We start from the raw sequence: 23,331 nt of genomic DNA, 5'->3' as shown, positions 1-23,331 counted from the left end.
TGTCAATTTGGTCTGTTTTGCAAAATTCAGCCATAACAATCAGGATTTCAATATCTGAGAGCAGATAAAATGTGCAAATAAAATGTTCCCCTTAAAACTACAATGTGAAAATTCATGCTGGATTCAACAGATGCCCCAATGCAGAGAAAACATGTTTCATAGCCAAAATGTACAAAATATTCAACAGACGAAAAAGAAGAAAACATCCTCAATCAGAGGCCATCTAGAAAACATAGGCTAGAAGTCAGGAGGGTGAAGGGGGTAAAAAAAAATGTCTCTCGGTTCCCGTAAGGAGGTCATTATTTATCCCTACTTAATTAAGTAAAAGAGGACAAACAAGTCAAAGTGTTAACAGAGCTCAATGCAATGCCAGGCTTTTGCTCACTAGTCAATACGGGCAAATTGGAAATGTCTGGCTAATCTGTCAAGTGGAGGAGGCGCACTGGAGACGGACTGGAGCCTCGCTTTGGGTTTGTGTGTGTGTGTGTGTGTGTGTGTGTGTGTGTGTGTGTGTGTGTGTGTGTGTGTGTATTGCTGGTCACTATGTCTGGACGATCTACTGATCTTTCCGGAATGCTTCCTTTCGCTCTCTCGCCATTTTTAGGTAGCATGCAATTAATTAAAGTGTGTGCAGCGCGCGTTATCAAGTGGTGAAGTTTCAAATAATGGTGTAGGTTTTACTTCTTTCTCTCTCTAAATCATGCTGCTCTTCTCCCATGGAGGAGTTCAAATGCAAAGGCAGTCATTTAATTTCCACCAAAACAAAGAGAGAGAGAGAGAGAGAGAGAGAGAGAGAGAGAGAGAGAGAGAGAGAGAGAGAGAGAGAGAGAGAGAGAGAGAGAGAGCGCGCAAGAAAGAGAGAGGCCCATTAGCACAGAGCTCATCAGCAATGCATTAGAGCTTTGGTGTGCTTGAGTGTTAACTCTTACAGTGTTCAGAGAAATGAGCAAGCTGGCCTTACAAAACCGTAATTCAGCCTTGGACGTTATTGTGTGTAAGTGTGTGCGTTCATACACTTATTTAGCACTTAGTGAGGACCAAATAAATCAACATTCCAGATTCCTCACAAAATATACAGTGTTTTGGGCATTTGGGTAACATGTACATGCTCAGCCTACACAACCGGAGAGCAAATTGAGCACGACTAAGATGATCTCTGGGTGTAAGGGATGTACTCTTTCTCCCTTCTTAATCACAGTGACACTCGTACATGCAGATGAGGGGCAGATAACACTTTCCTTACAGTGTGTTACTCTTACTCTGTGACCTACTGTAGCATGAGCAGCAGTAAAAAATGCAGGTGGCTAGTTTCAGACTCAGAGGAAGCATGTGTCAGCATACAGACTCCCTGGTTGGTAAAGAAATTGGCAGATGACTGAATTTGAGATGAAAAAAATGCCTTTATACAGTTTTTTTTATTTTTACAAAGCTGAAACATTTCTTTGTGGTTACAGGAATTAGATTTAGGGTTAGGTGCAGACATGGGATTAATTAGCGACAGTAATCGGTATGTCAAACAAAAGTGCGAAAGGAGCCATGAGACAACGCACGAAGCGCACAGGCCTGTAATTGAGTCGAAGTATGTGTTAGGGGGAAATTCTACGCACAGTCGACTGCACCGGCGGAAAAAAATCGAGTTGTCAGCACAGGAAAGAGCCGATCGCTTTTACGCTGCACGCACGAGTATATATCGAACCGCTCTGATTGATTTGGAAGGAAATTGTTTCATTTATTCCTCAGAACAGCGTGTTTCACTCGGCTACGCCGCACTGACGGATCCATAATCGCTTCGCTTAATTCATATTTCGGTTGCCTCACACAAGTTCAGCATAAAGTCGTGTGATTTCTACAGGATGTTTTTTCTCATGTCTCCTTTATAATGCTTGCATTCCTCAGAAATATAGTGCATAACAAAATAGCGCACTTCTAATATTATTTCGCACCACGTTTTGTTTCGATTATTTCGATAAACTTGTGCAACTTATTCATGTTCAGAGATGCATTAATTTTTCTGCCAACATCCCGTATCAATGATGGGAGAAACTTCTCCGGCACATCTCAAAGATTATGGTATTAAGGTCTGGATTGGTCATTCGGTATATTTTTGTAGTCAGCTGATCAGGTAGGTTTGCTGAACCTACACCTGATCAACTGAAACATCCCCAGATCATAACACTGCCCCCACAGGCTTTTGCACTGTATGGAATGTATAAAAAAAAAAAACTGAAGACAACTAATTAAGTAACAAACATGTACATAAACCAATTTCAGATAATAAACGAAACAAACAAACACTGAAGTGCTCATTCAGTGAAATGGGAATTAGTAAAGTCGGGTACTGATGAAGGGTGAGGAAGCCCATTCAAATTCATATTCAATTAATGCTCTATAGCACAAACGCTGAAAAAGGTTTGGAACTCGTGGTTCAAGTGAAGGTAAAATGTACAGCATCATAAAGCATCTTCTACAATTGTGTGAAAAAAAAAAGAAGAGAAAAGCAGATATGGCTGGGGGAGTCAGGTGTCCCTATACTTTGGTGTGTATAGTGTATAAATGTATGAGTTAAGAAGATCAACAATTGTTAAAAGAACTTAAAGTAATCGATTGTAAGTTAAAGAGACAAAGAAAGCCATATGACTTGTGGGGCCGTTGAGGAAAATATCCATAAAAAAAAAATTCTTTTAATTCTTTTCGTCTTTCCACTAAAGAAAGGCAATAAGGATCAACGGAGAGCGGCATGGGTGGTGTGGAGGATGACAAAAACAGGCAGTGTGAATGACGTTGCTCACTGACATCTCTGTATGGTGTGCTTCACTGTGCTGCTGAATTGAAAGTGAAAGTGTAATCCTGGGTGGATGGCAAGACTGTCTCTTTTGACTACTCTGTCAAGCTGCATGCACACAAAAAAAAAAAAAAAAAAGAGCAACGGTAAGGCTGCTGCTGTCCTGTTAGAGTACAATAGCAAGTGGATAATAGCCCTGTCTGGGTCAGTATGTTCTTAGTCAGATCTAAACCTTCCCCCCTTTTATGTGCAATGAACAGACTGGAATTTTTAATTTTTTTTTGCATAATCCCACTGCAGGCAAAAAAAAAAAAAAAAAAAAAAAAAAAAAGAATAGTTTATAAAAAACCTAAGAAAAGGCTTTGCGGGCAATAAGGCAGTTGAGTATAGTCAATAAAAAGGGGGCAAAAGGAAGGCAGAAAAGGAGATGATGTGTAATTGATGGCTGGGACACCTCCCCTCTGAGTCTAAATCTGGACAGTTAGCAGGAAAGAACCTGCTCAAGATTTAACAACTGCCGTGATTTCGGTCAAAAAAGCTTACTGCTGAAAACACAGGTTAAAGGATTTATTTAGTAAACGAATCAGGCAAATTTTAGCTATTGGAATAAAGAGAAGGCGATCTGAGAGAATCTAGCTTTCCGAAAAGTCATTCATTGTTTTTTGTTTTTTTCTGCTCTCTTTACAATTCCCTAGAAATCCAGAGTTACTCAAAGTTGAACTCAAAATCAGCAGAATCGTAAAGTTTGCAAGGAAGTACTTTATTTATTTACACCTTCAAAATAGCTTTAACAGCGATACAGCGCTCCCAGCGTTCCTGCTACTTCTGCGATTCGCACTGGATCAAAATAAAAAATATCTTTAGAAAGAGGGCAAAGTAGGCAAGTAGGGATGGTGCGCAAGTAAAATCGTGTTTTTAGCAGTGCGCACATGATCAGAAAAACACGTTGCACAGCTCTCGATGTACACAGGATGATGTCTTTTAGCACACTGATTTATGAAGGTCAGTGCTCCCTGTGACTGTGCGTGTATCTGCTGGCGTGTTACAGCACCTAAGTCCTATTGAAATGCTCGGATATATACTGGATCGCAAGGTCAGAAGTAAAGAACACCTTAGACAAGTTTTACAAGAGGCAACAAAAAAGTGTTTCAGCTGAAACTGAATTATTACAGGGTCAGAGCAACTTAAATGACTAAATGGTTTATATTTTGGGAAACAAAATCTACTAAATACATTAGAAAACAATAAATAATACAATCAGAATTCTTAGAGGGAAAAAAAAACACACGCCAAACGAAATGGTGTTTGTGTATTCACAAACACGTTGGCGCTAACCGGTGAAGCGCTATATATAAACCAAAAGTTGAATACGCGGCTCGCCGAAACAAACTTGTTCTAACGGAAATTCGTATCATTCGTTTAATCGCGCCAAGTTTATGAAACATCTTGTCGTTTAAAGGGATTAATTGGGATTCGCTCATCTCTCCGGAAGGCCCGGAGCGGCAAATTGCCCTTTTACTGGAGCCTCTGAGGACAGAGCGAGAGAGAGAGGAACACTATTAGTCTCCATGGCAGGGAGAAATTTAATTTAGGGGACACAATTTAAAGAAAATTGACTCCTATTTAAAAAGGTGTGTGGTGGGAGGCAGGGGGGGGTAGACAAATGGCTGCACGGGGGGACAGGAGAATAAAAAAAATGTAAAAAAAGAAAATCTATTTCCCTCCGGTTCCTTCTATGACCTGGTGTCTTTTCATCTTCGCCCGATTAGAACTTTGAGGAATAAAAAAAGAAAAAAAAAACCCTTTCCATTATTGAGTAAGAGACAATGTGGATCTCCTATATTGTGGGGGATTTTTTTTTCAGAAGGAAACTCCACAAATTGAAACACTTGTACACAAAGAATAAGGCTTTGCTATGGGAGGAGGTAATCGCACACGGAGAACTTTTGGCTGCCGACACAGTTGTGGGGCCGGAGTGTGGTGGGACAATGGTACTGAGCGTGGCAGCTGTCATGGCAGAGTTTAAAAAGATGATCTTGGCAAAGAATAAAAAAAAGAGAGAGAGAGAGAGAGAAAGCACGAGAGAGGGAGGCGAGGGAGGAGGGCAAGAGAGAGGGCCAAAGAAAGCAATGATTCATTTGCAAATCGGGGCCCTGGTGCACGGCCTCCATTCTGATCCAGGAGTTAACAAGGTAATCAGTTTCAGTCTCTAACCCTGCATTGTGCTGTGCAGCTCTCTGCAGGGTCGAGGCGTGAATAAAGTGTGCGCACGCACACACACACACACACACACACAATCACACCTGAACGCTGAAACGTGAGCATTTGTTTACAAGTGTAGTCTCTCCACCTCCTGACATGCTCAAACCGTTACATAATAGAATTATGGAGAACTAGAAAGACAGAAAGAGAGAGAGAGAACAGCTGTGTCCATTCTTCTCTCAGTGTCCCTGCCTGGCCCACGGGCCCTTCTGGGAGGCCCCCAAAATAAAATAATTCGCACTACACATCCTCCTCTCCTTTTTCTCTCGATCCTGGTTTCTGCTCTTGAGAAATCTGATCCGGTCCTAATCACAAAGCAAACACAAAAAAAGGCCACATGGCGCGGGCACGATTCAAACACGCACCTGAATCCCGCCACACAAAGGATCGTAATGAAAATACGGGCTCGCATGCAAGAACTGTCTTAACGGCTGGTATTTATCTACCTCGGTTTTGGTCGCATTATGATGTAATGATTAAATATAAAACTGAAGATAAGTATTCAGTGTCTGTCAGAGGTGTGGAAACGCCTAGTCGTTTGTGCTTTTTAAAACTCGCATGTTCCTTTTGTTTATATGCAACAAAGTGGGTCATTTGAGAGTATTAGTTTTCATCGAACTGTCGCATTACGCCGTAACAGAAGGTTTTGGATGAAACCCGGGGCGGGGGGGAGGTCGGGAGGTCCTGTTATTAATGTTAAGGAAGGATTTTGCATTAAAATAAAGTGTAACATCTGTACATTTATAATAAAAGACTAGGTGTTTCCAAACTTTTGCTATGCACACTATACATAAAAGTGATCACTTTGGAAATACGGAGATCGACAACGCTGTTATGTCCTATGTAGTAAGCATATATAGAAAATAGGAGACGTTTTGGGATTGGACAGAAAGCGCCTAAATACCAAGTGTTAAGACTTGAAGGACAAGTTTTATGTCAATCAGAAAGAAACGTGAAACCAAATTAATATCAATGAAAAAGTGTACAAAGAACAAAAACCCATTCTATTTGATGGTGACTAAATCTTCTGTGGTGTATAGAATATAACCAAAAACAAGGCTATAGCAAAGTCTGGTCCTCCATCCAAATAGTAATTATTCAAAAAACTACCTTAAAACCAGTGGTTAAAGAGAATGACTGACATTCTTTTTATGAATACACACAGAATGCTTATGTCTGTTTCACTCTATTCAACCACTTGATCATTGAATAATGTGAGGACATCTCAATAATTTTTCATTCTACAGACGGACTGTCTGAAAAAACTGGTTTCTGACACTATGATAGACAAAACAAAGTCAAAAAGTAAAAAATAAACAAATAAAAACATCTATACTGCATTATAGTGAAAAGTGCTGTCAAAATTGCTAAACTACTCCAAATTCTCCAAATTTTGATCTACAGGATTAAATACTATACCGACAAAAGTTTGTGGACACCTGAGACACCATAAGATTCGTATGTGCTCTCTGAACATCCTATTCCACATTTAGTCCCCATTTACTGTTGGAATAAACTCCACTCTTCTGAGATGTTCCACTAGCTTTATAAAAGGTCACACATGCAATAGCAAACTCCAATCCAAGTAAACGACATGTTCAGAGAGCTGGATTTGTGCACAGGGGCAGTGTCATGCTGGAACAGGTTTGGATCTTCTAGTTCAAATGCAGGGGAAAATTGTATGCTACCGAATCCGAAATCGTCCTACTCAGTTGTGTGCCTCTAACCATTGTGATAACAGTTTGGAGAAGCACCACATATGGCTGGAAAAGTCAAATGTCCCAGTACTTTTGTCCACATAGTGTTTAGTTTACATATATAGAATATATAGAATTTTAAGTGAAATAATGCAGACATTCTTTAATTTGAGGTTATTTGCATCCAAAGTGATTGGAATAACGATTAGTCGTTTTCATTTCAAACAGTAATTGGACAGTTGGTTGCTTAGCTGTTCCATGATCCAGTGAGTGTTGTTATTATTATTTCACTTATAAGTATGTAGTTTAAAGGTCTACAGCTGATTTTGTGGCAGTGTGTTGCCACAAAGACCCGTCACTGCCACTTAAACAAGCCATGATTTGCCGGAAAAATCTAAATTGGATGTGCATCAACGGTTTGGTATGTGGAGAGATAAAGAACATCCAATGGCCTGGAAGAACATGGCAGAATTTTTTTTTTTCCCCTGATGAAGAAAAATCTCTTTTGCTACAGCTGGCCAGATGCAGAACACCATCCAGAAGGTAGACGCATCTGTGACCAAGTTAAAAATCAAGAGAAGCTTTCACCAGAGTAAGGAGTGTTTACCACCAGATGTAAACCACTGTTAAGCCTTAAAAAAACAGAAAGACCACAATAAAGCTTGCCACAAAACATTACAAAGCCTGCAGAATTTTGGAACAACATCCCATCAACAAATGAGACAAACTATAACTTGCACCGGAATGAAGTCAGAAGGCCGAGATTATCTGCTCACATTCAGCTTCATACCCAAAAGCGTAGTTTAAAAGCAGTCCAGGACTTTTATTTTTTCCTAAAAGTTCTGCAATGAACAAGCCTGACCAGAATCCAACTGAGCTTGCATTTCACTCGCTGAAGGCAAGACTGAAGGCAAAACTCCCCGAGAACAAGCCGAAAGTGAAGACGGCTGCAGTAAAAAGCTGGAAGAGCATCACCGGGGAAGACGTATTCAGAAGAAATGAGAAGAGAGATGAGGTAGAGGAAGAAGACAATAGAAAGAGGATTCAGAAAAGAGTTAGCAAAATGAGATGAAAGAGATGAGAAGCTAAACAATTTCACATTTATCTTCATTTCTTTGTCAAGATTTAAATCGTTTGCGTGTTGATCCTCACGTGTGTGTCGGGTTCTTTGGATGTTGGCCGCATCGTTGGCCAATGAATGAGCTGGACAGTTTGCTATTTGAATAATCAATATGACAGCCTTCTTGTTGACAGTTTGATTCCGGTTTGCTTCTGTACATACGTGTGTGTGTGTGTGTGTGTAGTCATGGCCCTGTTTAACCTTAACTAGATTAGGGCGATTATCCGGGCTCTCAGACGCCACTGTACAGACGGGATAAGTGTTCACAAAGCCCCCTCTGTGCAGCGATCGGCCAATCTGTGATCCTTATTCATATCTAAGCCAGCCGGTGCTCTGCTTTTCTCCCTCTAACCGCCATGCTAAGTGACAGAATGTCCCTCTTTCTCTCAAGCCGTGGAGGAAGAAAAGAGAAAATTAATCCAATATGGCCTCGAGCGGTGTGTGGCACTGTGTGGTTTCATGTCCTGGGGCTTGCTCTAAAAGTGTGCACTTGTATGTGTGTGTGTGTGTGTGTGTGTGTGTGTGTGTGTGTGTGTGTGTGTTTCAAGAAAACAAATTCAGTCTAACAAATAAAGCAAAAGGTACTCATTTGTGAAAAAAGCACTTCGCTAGACTTTCCACTAGACCACAAATCACGGTCTGCATCCAGGACTGTTATATTCTACGGCGGGAAGAAAAACCGTGTAATTAAAACGAAAGTCTAAAAAGAAAAGAAAAAAAACATTGAACTATAAGCGAGACGTTGAAACGCCGTCGCTCGTGTTGTATTCTCTCAGAACGTTTGCTGTTAGCGAAGTGTTCAGCGGCCACATCAAGGATTTCCAAGCTGTCAGCGGAACAATGCGAAATCGTGCAGATACATGTCAAGAACGTCAGTTAAGGTTCGCACCAAACATCAGAATAAAAGGAAGTAAAAATGTGCCAGCCTGGGCTGATGTGATGTTCTGTGATTTTTTCATATAGTTTGGACAAAATGGTGTAGGTGGAGAAAAAACCTCCAGCAGGCAGAAGTGCTTCATTGATGAGAAAAGGGCAGAAGAGAATGGCCAGACTGGTTTGAGCTGACAGGAAGTGCTCAAATAAGCACTCTTTATTCTCGACTGCGGTGAGCAGAACACCCCGAACCTTAAGCTGCAAAAGCAGAAGACCATCATGTATCACCCCTGTCAGCCCAGACACCTGAAGATGTTACGTGTCCTACGGCATCACGTCCTATCAAGAGAAAGATCTAATGGAGGAATACAAACTGAACTGAATAGAAAATAAACGAAAAAAAACACACTGAAAATATAGTCAGTAATGGCAGCAAATATGTGCAAGTGACGTCATACTATGTAGTGCTCAAGAGTTGTATATAGTAATAGTAGCATTTAGTGTAAGTTTGCTTAGACTTATTTTTACACTTTTTATTAATATTTATTAAATAAAATTAAAAAAAAGGTTCCCTCACAAATTTATTAAGTGAAAGAGTTTGTTTCATCTCCGCCTCGCGCTCTGAGCAAAGTGTACCGGAACCGCATGTTAATTTCGATTCATTCCTATTCCTAAAAAAGTTTTTTAAGAGAGTCTAGTGATACGGATACATTTGTGTTTTATAGAAATTTCAAGAATTTCTCTTAATCAATTTAATCAACATAATATATACACATATTACTTTAATGTTTTTTCTATTTTATTTTTACATATTTTATTTTTTATTTAAGCCAAGCAGGAATTTTATTTAAACTTGTATGTAATTTTGTGAGCATGAACAGTTATTTTTTTATTTTATTTAAAATATGCTGTTAATAAAAAAACTAAAAGCAATTTTATGTTTTGCATTAAATACAATATTAAATATAATTCCTGCTTGGTTTAAATATAAAAACAAATATTCGTTCTTTTTCGTTCGTTTAAACTAGGAGACCCAAAACTGTTCCAGCATGACAGTGCGACTGTGCACAAAACCAGCTCCATTAAGGTCTGGTTTACATGGGTTAGAGTGGAAAATCTCGAGTGGCCTGATAAAGAGCTCTGACCTCAGATGTTGAGATTTTTATTGCGAGTGATGATGATGGACAGGATTAGAAATTAGTTTATTAGAGGGACAGCGCATCCAGGACGTTTTGGAGACAAGGAAGGAAAGAGGGATTGAGATGGTTCGGACATGTGCAGAGGAGGGACATGGGGTATATCGGTAGGAGAATGCTGAGGATGGAGCCACCAGGAAGGAGGAAAAGAGGACGGTTAAGGAGGAGGTTTATGGATGTGATAAAAGAAGACATGCAGGTAGTTGGTTTGAAAGAGGCAGATGTAGAGGACAGGGGGGTATGGAGACGGATGCTCCGCTGTGGCGACCCCTAATGGGAGAAGCCGAAAGAAAAAGATGATGATTCTAAACTGTACAAAGATTTACATATATGTATCATGCCAAACATACACTTTATTTATGTTGAAAATTCATTTTGCTCACTCCCTTTCTGCAATCAATCCCTAACAATACGCCATCTCCTCATTCGATTTCTGCTTAAAGCAAATCCATGCACACAGAAAGACGGGGAAAGTGCTCTGTGCTTGTGTATGCATCCAGGCCATCAGTCAACTCTATTCAACTACGATCCCGTTCGGGTCCCGTAATACACCTCTGTGTAATATTTAATGGCTTTTCAGCGCTGTAACGAGCCGTGGCAGGTCTGCCTGTGTTGATTTGACACGAACGCCGGCGCATCCTCTGGCAGGTCGCCTCGACGGGGTTATAACTCGTGTGTTGATACCACAAAATCGTTGTTCCTAATTTCATCGGCTCAGCGCTAATCACATCCCTATAACAAGGTAATTATCCTGGATGCCGTGTTAGGAACGACCACACGCTTGAATGCTTTTTATCTTTTTTAAACTTTCCTGAACATAGTTTTAAAAAAAAAAAAAAAAAAGAAAAAAAAAAAAAAAAAAAGAAAAAGAGCAACAGCCGTGAAATTTATTTCGGAACACTTCCTCGAGTCATGCTCAAGCGTAACTCTTACAGAGCTTCTACTGTTGTAGCCGATGTCAACAATCTGTCTAAGTATAGCAACTATAAACTTTCCAACCAACCACAAGGGATTTTTTTTTTTTTTTTTTTTTTTTTTTGTTATTTTTTTAGACCCAGAGCTAATCAGAAAAAAACATCCAAAATAATAGAATCCACGAGCATCGCCTCAGCCCTTTCATGTTAAACTGCTCGGAGTGACGATGACACACAAATGAAGACTGGTGACAAAAAGTTCGACATTAGAACAAGCAGCCTGTAGGTTTGAGTTCTATTCAACCGTATGCTCGTTCTAAATAGATACCACCAGGCGCCAATCAAAACAAGTTCAAAACAGAGCGCGCGCTCTTCCCTGATTGGTGGATTGCTGCGTGTGACCATATAAGATTTTATCCGCTCATAAATTTACAAAAAAAAAAAAGACAGATTTCGCAAAAAAAATATAGTTGAGTATAAAGTACGATATTTGACTTGGATACAGATACGTGCAAAAGCTACTTTAGTACAGTAACGAGTTTTGTTCAGAAATAACCGGGGAAAATCTTACTTATCCCATAACAAGGCCGGTCATGTTAGCATATCATAAAGTGCCCCTCATTTCCCCACCCCAAACCATGTTCCTCTCTCTTTTTCCAAAATAAAGCAGCCAGGCCTGAGAAATCACCATCTGCCACAACTCTAGGACTGCTTCGTCCTCCCACAACGCAGGGAGTTAAAATGGGCTGTGGGTACGGTGGATGTTGAAGGGCGTGTTTCCTGGAGGAAGAGGAGGGGTGTACCTGCAACGCTAAGCAGTACAGACCCAGCACATACGTATCTAATAGGATTGGGGGAGATTTTATTCGGCTTTGCCACAGCTCTGTCATCCTGTTCCAGGCCTGGCTATATCTATGATTGCGCATGTTTGCAGATGTGTGTGTATGTCTGTGTGTATCTCTGTATATGTCTATGTATGTTTGTGAGTGCGTGTGTGTGGTCAGGTTCGGGAAAACAAATGATCCTCGTATGATCAGGAAAATTAATGAGGGGTCGTGTGCATTTGTGTGCACGCACCGATTTAACTAGTCCTAATGGCTAAACAGATTACAGAGCACGCTAAATGGATTGTTACAGCTCTCAATCCCCCACTCGGAGTGTCTCTTCTGCGATTAGCCCTGGCCAGAACTATAAAGACACACACACACACACACACACACACACACACACACACACACACACACACACACACACAAAGAAGGGGCAAGCTTATAGAGATAATCCATATTAGACACCCGAACACTGTCATCTGATGTCTTTCACACCTCTGTCACAGATATGAAGATAGAGCAGAAGAGCTTGTAAACTCGTGCTTAAAAAAAAAAAAAAAACTATTGTATGGACAAAAGTATCGGGACATTTGACTTTTCCAGCAATATGTGGTTCTGCCTCAAACTGTGACCACAAAGTTAGAAGCACCCAATTGTAGAGGATTGTCTTTGGATGCGGTAACATTAAATAGACCTAAACGTGTTCCAGCGTGTCCCTCTTGTGCATAAAAGCGAGTTCCATGTGGATATATATATATATTTTTTTTTTTTACATGAGATGAAGTGGAAGATGCTGTAGAGCTCTGACCTCAACCCTACTGAACACCTTTGGGATGAATTGGAATGCCGACTGCACCTCCTCAAACTACATCAGTAACTGACTTCACTAACACCCTTTTGGCTGAAGATTAAAAATCTAGTGGAACAACATCTCAGAAGGGTGGAGGTGATTATAACAGCAAGACTTTCAAAAGGTGCGGAGCACTTGAACTTTTGAAAATGCTCCTGTGCACAAAACCAGCTTCATGAAGATTTGGTTTACATGGGTTGGATTGGAAGATCTTGAGTGCCTTCTATAGAGCCCTGGTTTCATCCCTAATGAACACCTATGAGATGAATTGGAACGCTGAGTGCACCCCAGGCCTCCACATCTCACCTACATCAATACCTGACTTGTGGCTGAAGTACAAATCTCAACAAGCACACTCCAAAAATCTAGAGGAACATCAGAGCATCTTCCCAGAACAGTGGAGGTTATTAACAGCAAATGGGCACTGTAATGGTGTGAGATGTACAAAAAGCACATCTTAAAGTCAAGTCAATAGCCACGTTGACATGTACACTTGTTTTGTCATTCCGATTAAAATCATTCCGTTTGAAGGAATCGGTGGACTGTTTACGCTGTAATCCGATACGGTGTTTACGTGTGATCGGAATGACTTCTTGACATGCGCACGTTAGCCTATTTCCTGTTTGCTTCCATTATTTCTTATGCGAAGTCGCGCTCAAGCTACAGCGTGAATTTGTAAATTTGTAGGCATACTAATGCTGGAGGGTATGAGGAAAAGATGGGCGCCGGAAGCTGAGCTTTTTGGTGTCTAAGCATCTCTGAGGAGCATCTCAATCGTACCCCTCAATCCAATTCCCCTAATTATGCGTGTCGCGGTCGTTTTATACAAACTCGGAAGTTGTGCGGAAAACCGTGTTCAGTGTTCACAAGAGCACAGTAAAAAAGGTTTTATACATCTTTTGCAAGTAATCGATTTAAAAGCGTTTACATGGCAGAATTTTTATTATGTTTGGATTATAGAAAGGTTTATCCCACCCCTCTCCCCGATTACAATTTATGGGCATTTTATTCCGATTGAGGTGTTGATACGGAGCATTCTCATTCGGATTGGACTTTTAAACCGTTCCTTCCGTACTACTGTTCAACGCTATGCCTGATCGGTGTATATAGTGTAGGTTCAGATGGTTGTGTCATGTGTACTGTTACTGCGTACAAACACATTGATCTAATCTCGGTCTTCTGCAAATGTGCCTGAAGTGCGTTCACCAAAGACTTTGAAGGGGTGAAGGAAAACCTGTGTGGCTGAAATTTTATTTGATTCAAACCTTCCAATAAACATATCTGTAGAAAGTCAGTTAAATGTCTTTGAAATGTAGGCTGTAAATTTGGATGTTTTGTCCTTTGTGTGACACACACACACACACACACACACACACACACACACACACACACACACACACACACACACACACACACACACACGCATATCTATATCTCTATGCTTCAAATATGTTTAAATTGTTATTCACTACAAAATGCATCAAATTCCATACAAAAGTCACAAATTTCAATCCATCTAACTTTATCAGCCTTTTTTTTTCTTTTCCAAATAGCCGAAGCATCCTAAATCCATTACACACACAAACACACCCTCACAGGAAGCTTCTTTCCTGCTGCACTTTGCTGTTTAGGAGCGCTGCTAATGAGCAGACAGGAGCTGAAGTGATGAGACCGACATTCGCACGCACCACCGCTTCAGGACAAATCCGTGTCTGCTTCCAATGAGGCTCACTGCAGCCCAGACCTTTCACCTTTCCTGAATCTGCCTACCCACAATCCGTTGCTAACACCTGCTGATGGCTAGGGAACAGCAACAACAACAACAACAAAAAAATCACATATTAAGAGAGAGAAAGATAGAGAGAGAGAGAGAGAGAGAGAGAGAGAGAGAGAGAGAGAGTGCACCCACAGACCACAAAGTATGAGAAAGATGAAGAGGAACAATATGTCAGAGAGAATCTCTCCTTCACTCAGTCACTGACTGGACCTTTCTTCTGGATGTCCATCCTGTTCCTGACAGGACTGGGAAATCGGTGTGTGTAAAGACTTAAAAAAAAAAAATTAAAGTACAGGACACAACCTTCTTTATCTGGAAGAAAAATGTTAATGCTTTTCAAATCTTCAAATCATTTCCTATGCAATCAGTCTAAGAAAACCAATTGGTTTATAACCATAAATTCATACATATACATACATACATACATATACATACATACATACATACATACATACATACATACATACATACATACACACACACATATATATAGACATTTTTAAATGGTTTTACAATATCAAAGTGATGGAATTTGGGTTTGCCTTTAGCATCAGCACTGTCACTAAAGTCAGGTATTGATCAAGGGGCCTGGGGGGTGTTCCAATTTCCAATTAGGGTTACAAATTTCCAGAAACTTTCCATGGGAACTTCATCTGGGGAATTTTGGAAATATTTCAAGCAACACATGATATCGAATTCGAATCAAATCGTTGACGGGATAATCGTTATCGAAAGAATCGTGAAAGCAGTGAAGATTCACACCCCTATGCAGTACGTCCTTACACGACAGGACCGGCGCTAATGTTCCAGTCAAGGAATGACGTGTCATACTACATGTTTTTTAAATAAAGATAATCTATGCAGTGTGAACACACGCCATAGAGAGAAAAAATCTCACCCAGATACACACCGATTACAGATACAGAGTGACACTTAACCTGTTTAACTCTGTTCATTACCTACATAAACCCCCCCACAGCCATCCGTTTACCCTTTGTCAGTGGTGAAAGGCAACAAGATCACTTTACAAATTGTAAATTTTGCATGGAAACACGTCGTGCGAGGCTCAGAGATGCCTGCTGTCATCCTAGAGGTGCGATAAATGTTTAATGAAAACAACACAACACAAGGCTGGGTCAGGCCCCCTGCTAAGCCTGCCACCTCCTTTGATCTCCCTTCTCACACACACACACACACACACACACACACACACACACACACACACACACACACACACACACACACAAACACAGACGGGCCCTCATATATTCATCTGTTATCCAGCAAACTGGCTAAAAAGAGGGGGGGGGGGGGGAAGGAACGATTGCTGCTGCAGGTTGACATAAAATGGCAAGCCAAAGTGCTTTGAAAGAGAATAAAAGGCAAAAAGCACAGAGGCGCAGTTTTAAAGTGTGTGTTCCTAAGCGTACCTAAACTACTTTAAGTGCCATGTTGCAGGAGTGTGACAGCTGTGAGGGCACACCTGGAGCAGGTTAGAGCACAGCACTGATTCACTGCCCCCCCACCACACACACACACACACACACACACACACACACACACACACACACACACACACACACACACACACACACACACACACACACACACACACAGAGCTAGCAATGTCAAGATTTCAGTCGTCAGCCAGCCAGCTTTCTCACGTAACCAATTAATGCAAATAAATACTTGCAATTGTTAATCGAGTATCCTGTTAAATACTCTGCTGAAAAGACACTGCCGAAAAGACACTGAAATCCCGTGGCAGAGGGAGCTCACACCTCAGCTGATGCCAGAGGGGACGAGGATTTGAGAAACCGAACTCGCAGGTGTTCAAGCAGGAACGTGCAGATGCACTTTTGTGGTTGAGTGGTGGATGAGGAGGGGGGAGGAGAAAAAGAAAAAAGAAAAGAAAGGAAAAGCATAAAATATGAGTTATCACCTGTATACGTGGTGCAGCCTGTAATTAACCGGACAATGATTTCGACTTTCACAATTGAACTGTTCGATTAAACAGAGTCCGCACGAGGTAAGATCGAAAAACATGACGGCGCCTGCTTTTGTAGGGAATAAAATGAAAGGGATAATGACTGCCTCTTACTGGAGCACAATAAAGGAAAAAAAAAAAGCTGTGCGTTACAACGTAAAAAAATATATATATAATAATAATAACCAGGTTTTTAGGGCTCAGGGTTGCCAGGTCTCTGCTGAAACGTGGTCGAAAAAGTTATTTCTTTTGCAGGTCCTTGCATTCAGGTTCAGTGTTCCGTTTGTCAAACTAAACTAACTTTCACATTTTGGTGGATCATTTTCCAATAACAGCATTGGCCAATGGGGAGTATTTCCTCTTATTCCGCAGCAATTTGTTAAGTTACTATTGTACTATTGTTTGATTTGAAAACATGGGAGGGTCTTTGGAAACAAGATCATTCCTAAGACCATCACCAGCCTTCTCTCTTTAAAAAAAGTAAAAAAAACAAAACAATTGCACTTGTCAAAAAATAAATAAAAAAAACACTGAGTGATGCAAAGCACCGACACTTGAGTGTCATACTGAGAACTCCACCATATCAAAACTTGTACTTCATTTCTTGTTAGATAATTGCACGTTTCAGGAAAAAAAAAAAGTGATAACCAATCTGAGCGTATTAATAAAAACCTGTGACTGGCCTTGAAGCTAAAACTTCCAAAAGAGCTGCTGATATGGGAAAGGAATCTCCTCCCAACACATTGGGTAAAAACCAAACAAGAAAGCGAGGATCATGACACGCCGTGAAGACGTGCCCGAGCTGACGTGCGTCTCAATGAAATTACATTTCGGTTCCAGGAGAACAATGAGAAGGACCACACACACGATCGAGGACACGTTGGATTCACACTGATACAGAGGTAGCAGCTCAAACAGGAGCACGCTAATGTTTTGTACTTGTGTGTGTGTGTGTGTGTGTGTGTGTGTGTGTGTGTTAGAATAAGGAAGGCTGGGGTAAGTGTGTGTTATGCACACTGTTATTACAACATGAAGCAGGAGCACCTGAGGCTCTCTATCTCTCCATCCACTCGGCCTCCACTACAGAAGAGAAGAGCAAAATGCAGCACTGGAACTAATTATCTGCTAAAGAACATAAAGGGCTGAACTCTTTGTAAAAGGTGTGCGTGCATATATGTGTGTGTGTGCGTGTGTGTGTGCGCGTGTGTGTGTGTGTCCCTGCTTGTTTCTGTGGCTGCTTCCTCCTCTGGAACACTGCACAGGGCATTCTTTTAACACATAGACACACACACAGCTTTGGGATACAGTTTAAAAAAGAAAGCATTGTGCGGGTTTTCTTCCTAACGTTTCCCTTAAGATGTTCAAAATACAGGAGGGGAAAAAAACAACATATTAACACAAGCGCTCATAACCGTAGGCTAAAAAACACAAACAGATGCACCACAGCAACAACAACAAAATCTAAATCATTCTTCACGCTTAAGTGACTGCACTCTCTTGAAATATAACAGCACACATTTATTTACTAGCTTTCGATTTTAGAGCATGTATGTGTAAGAAACCCGAACCCTTCTACAGGTGATCGACGTGAAAAAAAAAGAAAATTGAACAGTGTTTCTGGAAATGTTAAAACCAGCTAGTTTTAGAGAGTTTCTAGCTACACACTACACCAATTCTGAAACATTACATTAAAGGATCTAAATACATAAGCACCAATATAAAGTATTTTGCCAAAAGTACTAGGACACCTGACTCTCTTCACTTGACCTAGAAGACCCAAACCTGTTCCCATTACAATGCCAATGCACACAAATCCAGCTCCATGAAGATATGGTTTACATGGGTTGGAGTGCAAGATTGTGCTATAGAATTCTGAACTCAACCCTGTTGGGATGAACTGGAACGCTGACTGCACCCCAGGTCACCACACACTACACCTGACTTTACAAACACCTAATAGACTAACTAATAGAGCACATACACAATTACACAAACATACAATTTATTGCATATATTCATATACTTCATCTTTTAATTGCATTTTAAGCTTGACTTTTTTATTTATTTATTTATTTAGGTGAACATCTTTCTGCAAGCACTCGCTTTACCACATACAAACATTTGCTTTTATGCTGGAATCTTGAACATGAAAGCACCCGCATATAGAAATGTAGAATTTCAAATCATGTAACCTTGCGTCTATTCAACTTGTTGCAGACTAAAGCCTGGGCCACGCTGCACGACAACCCGGACTGGTCCTGGGGCAGCTTCGAAAACTCACAACGCTGTCTGTTTTGTTAGCAGACATTACCATGGTGAGATCACCACATGGGCATTACCTCAGAGAACCAAACCACAGGTTCATCCTCAAGATCTCCTGATTATGAAGCCCATGTTGGACATTGCTACATCTTTTTTGTAGCACAGTAACTGTAATCTTATGGACCCATTATTCAGCATTATTCAGAGTGATGAATTGAGGGAAGTGAATGGAACAAGTAGGCTTTCATAATCCACAAACTAGCACTTCATCTGTTAAACACTTAATCTCATGGTGGCCTGGGTGGCATGTGGAACTGCCAGAGGATGCGGCTCATGCGGCTCATACCAATAACTCCACTTTATTAATGATGTGACTCCCTGCAGCAGCAATCCACTCGATTAAAATACCACAAAATGAACAAATGAATCAGAAACAAATCCCTCAGAACCACAGTCAGAAAAAGCATTATGTGTGTGTGTGTGTGTGTGTGTGTGTGTGTGTGTGTGTGTGTGTGTGTGTGTGTGTGAGATTTTTTATCTAGGTAAGACAGTCTTACACACACACACACACACACACACACACACACACACACACACACACACACACACACACACACACACACACAAACACACAAGTCAGGCTGCCTAAACAGTCCTGACCCATCAAGTATAAACAGCATTAACTTCTTCAGCAATTTGAACTACAGGAGCTCGTCTGTTGGATCGGACCACAAGGACCAGCCGTCGCTCCCTACATGCATAAATGCGCTTCAGCGCTTATGACCCTGTCTCCGGTTCACCACTGTTCCTTCCTTGGACCACTTTTGATAGATACTGACCACTGCAGCCTGGGAACATCCTACAAGAGCTGCAGTTTTGGAGATGCTCTGACCCAGACGTCTAGCCGTCACAATTTGTCAAACTCGCACAAATCTTTTTTTTTTTTTACGCTTGCCCATTTTTCCTGCTTCGAACACATCAACTTTGAGGACAAAATGTTCACTTGCTACTTAATATATTTCACCCACTAACAGGTGCCATGACAAAGAGAAAATCTTATTCACTTCATAATGTTATGCCTGGTCACTGTATAATGCATGCCACAGACAGAAGATCGAAATATTACTAAGATCACTGCAAAGTTGATTATTATCCATATCAGCATGTCAAAAAGTGTTTTTCCCCCCTCTTATACCACAGAAATCTGTGCAGTGAGTTGAAGGAGCGGTGGAGCAATGCAGTAATAGTATGAAAGTGGTCAAACTTTCATGAACTGACATGAAAATGTAGTAATTTGAGCATATTAATGCATATAATTGCATATAATTAAAGTATACTACTATCTTTTCAGTTATCTGATTCCGTTACACGGGGGGTAAAGCGAAGAACAGTGCACTTGAACGCGTCTGATGTGAAAGACCATCCGCAATGCAAACGTACAGCATGTGCGCTGCGAACAGCGTGTGAACCTGCCGGAACAATCGTTTCATTTATTAAAGGAAAACACACGATTTTCATCCATTCCTAGTTATGATTCATGTTCTGGAATATCCCTTACTGGTCACCAGTCACTGTCTTTTCTTCCTCGTGTTGTTAATAAGAAAGAGGATTGAGCTTATGTTACAGAGAAACCACAAAAGCCTCAGTGCTGACACTGGAGACTCCTTCTCAGAAATGTTAAATAAAAACCTCATCACAGAAAACCTGACTATTTCCACCTCACCAACAGATACACTGCATGATGTGTCCGACTGTTTCTTGAAAATTGGCTCCTGCTATAATAATGATGATGTGTTACAACTTAACAAAATAAGAAAAAAATCAACACCTTCTAACTAATCAGAATGGAGAATTCAAAAGCAATCTGGATATTTAAAATAAGTAAACAAAAACAAAGTTTGACTTGGAAGGAAACGCCTGTGGAAAAGTGGCGTGTGTTTCAGAAAACTTTAACATTTGAAACATTCTGACAGCTCTAATGTACATACAAGCTTGTATTTAAGAAAGGAATTGTACACGCACACAGATACAAACACACACCTCATCAGGGAGTTTAAAGGCACTGCTTCATCCGGCTAACTTCTTCCCGGAGTGTGCGATTCGGTCGGCTCGACAAGCCGCTCAAAATGACTGACAGCCCCTGTCCATATCTGTACGCAACGCCATCCTCCAATCGCATTAGACCGTGCCGCTTTGGGGCGGTACATAGTTCTGAAATGAGGAAGCGGCTTTAAAACGAGTTTAGCCTGTGCTCATGCGGATTACACCAGGGACAGGAACTAGTTTAACATGATCTAGCTGCGGTAGGGAGACGGGAGAGGAGGGGAAATGTAGAAGAGAAATAGAATAGGGGGCCTGCGGGATGGCGAAGACAGCGAGCTCAGAGAGAAGACGGAGAGATAGATGGATGAGTATGACTATGCCGGCTCTGTCCCCAACTCCCTGCTGGATTTTAACAACAGCAGAGATTGAGTTGCTCACACAAGAGACTCGGTGAACAACCCGAAGCGTAGAGCTGAATCTTTGTGTGTGTGTGTGTGGATGGAAAAGTAGAAAAAGTATTCTTACCCTAGTTTTTTCTTTTCTTTGGCTTTGGTATCTTTTTTATCTCTGTCACGGCCTCGGTCGCCTCCTCTGTCTTTTTCTCTGTCCCTGTCTTTGTCTCGAGTTTTGCGCTGACAGCGGTCACGTTCTCTGCTCCGACTGCGTCTCCTACTGGATCGGCCGCTGCTCCGGCTGCGGATCTGCGGTGACGGGAACGAGACCTGCACGCACGTACACACACTTTAAGCATCAATAAGTAAAAAATTGTGGTGCAAATTTAATCCATCATAATCTTTGATTAAGTTTTTTTTACAAGCAAGACAAGAGCTTATTTAGGAGGCTAAAAGGTCAATGTTATGATGAACAGGTACAGCACAACGCCCACTGTGCACAAAGCCAGCTGCATGAAAATGCTGTCTACCTACATATGTACCTGATTTCACTAACAGCTTTGTGGCTAAATGATACAAGTCTCCACAAGCACACTTTAAAATCTCGTGGAACATCTTCCCAGAAGAGTGGAGGGTAATATAACAGCAAATGGGGACTAAATGTGTAATGGGACAAATCTAACGGTCAGGTGTTACCAAACATACAAATATTTATACTGTGTATATGAATAAAGTGTGTGTGTGTGTGTGTGTGTGTGTGTGTGTGTGTGTGTGTGTGTGTGTGTATACTGCAGTATATACTATGATGATCATTAGGGAGGGGCTGGGATGACTCTACATGCTCGGTATTGATCCTTACAGGACAAGGCAGAGATTGCTGAGAGATTTACTGGGCCACTTAGTACCTCTTCTGATCTCTCTCACTCTGTCAAACACTCATTCATCCATCCATCCATCCATCCATCCATCTATCTAACAGTGGAACTTCAGTGTACGAGATGAATTCGTTCCTGAACACCGCTCGTGTTTCCATATGCTCGTACTCGCTTGTTAATTTTCCCATAACAATTCATGTAAAAGCAATTAATCCGTTCCCAGACCTCAGTCGATCACTTCTTTCAGCCCTTAAAAATGTTTTATGCCTAATTTAACACACTAACATACAAAGTAAACAAAGTATAAACATAAAAAAAAAAGCGATTAACTGCTAACAAAGAAATAAATAACTTTATAAATAATTAATAAACTGTAATAATACATTAACTATAGAGTACTGCACTGTAGCTACATGGTGGCCTAGTGGTTGATGGTGAGGGTGAGATGAGGTTGGGGAAGAGGTGGAGGAGAAGACAGAGGGCAACTCAGAACAATGCCTATGAAGCGACTGAGAATGAAGCGTGGGGACGGAGGTGACGAGCGGCGAGAAGAAAGCATGACTGGAACCAAATGTGTCAAAAGAAATTCTCGCCTATTCTCGCATTCCCGAAATATGTTCGTACTCCTGCAAAGATTTTTACCAGTAAAAACGCTTGTACACCGATATCCTCGTGCTACAAGGAACTCGTACACTGGAGTTCCACTGTCTGTCTCTGAGTGTGTGTGTGTGTGTGTGTGTGTGTGTGTGTGTGTGTGTGTGTGTGTGTGTGTGTGTGTGTGTGTGTATATATATATATATATATATATATATATATATATATATATATATATATATATATATATATATATATATATATATGCTTTTAAAAGTAAAAGTGTTGGCCCCCTTCCTGATTACTTTATTTTTTTTTTTTGGCATGTTTGTCACACTTTATTTTTTCAGATCATCAAACTAATTTAAATAGTAGTAAAAGATAACACAAGTGAACACAACATGCAGTTTTTAAATGAAGGTTTTTATTATTGAGGGAAAACACAATCCAAAACTACATGGCCCTGTCTGAAAAAGTGTTTTTTTTTTTTGGTCACTCATCTATGCAGAATTGTTGTAATTCAGCCACATTGGATGGTTTTTGATCACAGACCACTTTTTTAAGGACTCAATAGGATTCAGGTCAGGACTTTTTTCATTTTGAGTGAATTGAATGAAACAATACCGATTCAGTATCTATCAGTCTATTTTTGACTGGGTAGTACTGCATTCTCCTAGTTTTTTGTTTGTGTTTTTGTGTGTGTCTCAGTCACCTTTTCTTTCACTGAAGAACAACAATGTGATTAATACTGACAGAGACATTACAGTGACGTCCCTGTTTGTTTTTTTCCAAGCGTGCTAGGGGGTGTTTTTAACCGGTCGCTGAATACGATATTTCGTAGGATATCATAACTACCGCTTATCGAGAACGCCTGCGT

The 23,331-nt window shown here is 40.8% G+C and overlaps 1 protein-coding gene across 1 annotated transcript in view; it reads right to left on the bottom strand.

Annotated features, from left to right (window-relative positions):
• Positions 1 to 23,331, bottom strand: part of rsrc1 (arginine/serine-rich coiled-coil 1) — a 135,951-nt gene that overhangs the window by 92,756 nt on the left and 19,864 nt on the right. The window contains exon 4 of the mRNA XM_046877131.1: positions 21,119 to 21,315. Coding sequence (XP_046733087.1) covers positions 21,119 to 21,315 — 197 coding nt within the window. The remainder of the gene's footprint in view (positions 1 to 21,118; positions 21,316 to 23,331) is intronic.

This window comes from Silurus meridionalis, chromosome 20, assembly GCF_014805685.1.
Source record: "Silurus meridionalis isolate SWU-2019-XX chromosome 20, ASM1480568v1, whole genome shotgun sequence".
In the NCBI taxonomy this organism is placed as follows: domain Eukaryota; kingdom Metazoa; phylum Chordata; class Actinopteri; order Siluriformes; family Siluridae; genus Silurus; species Silurus meridionalis.
The sequence above is the reverse complement of the archived record's forward strand: the minus strand, read 5'-3'. Positions and strand labels throughout refer to the sequence as shown.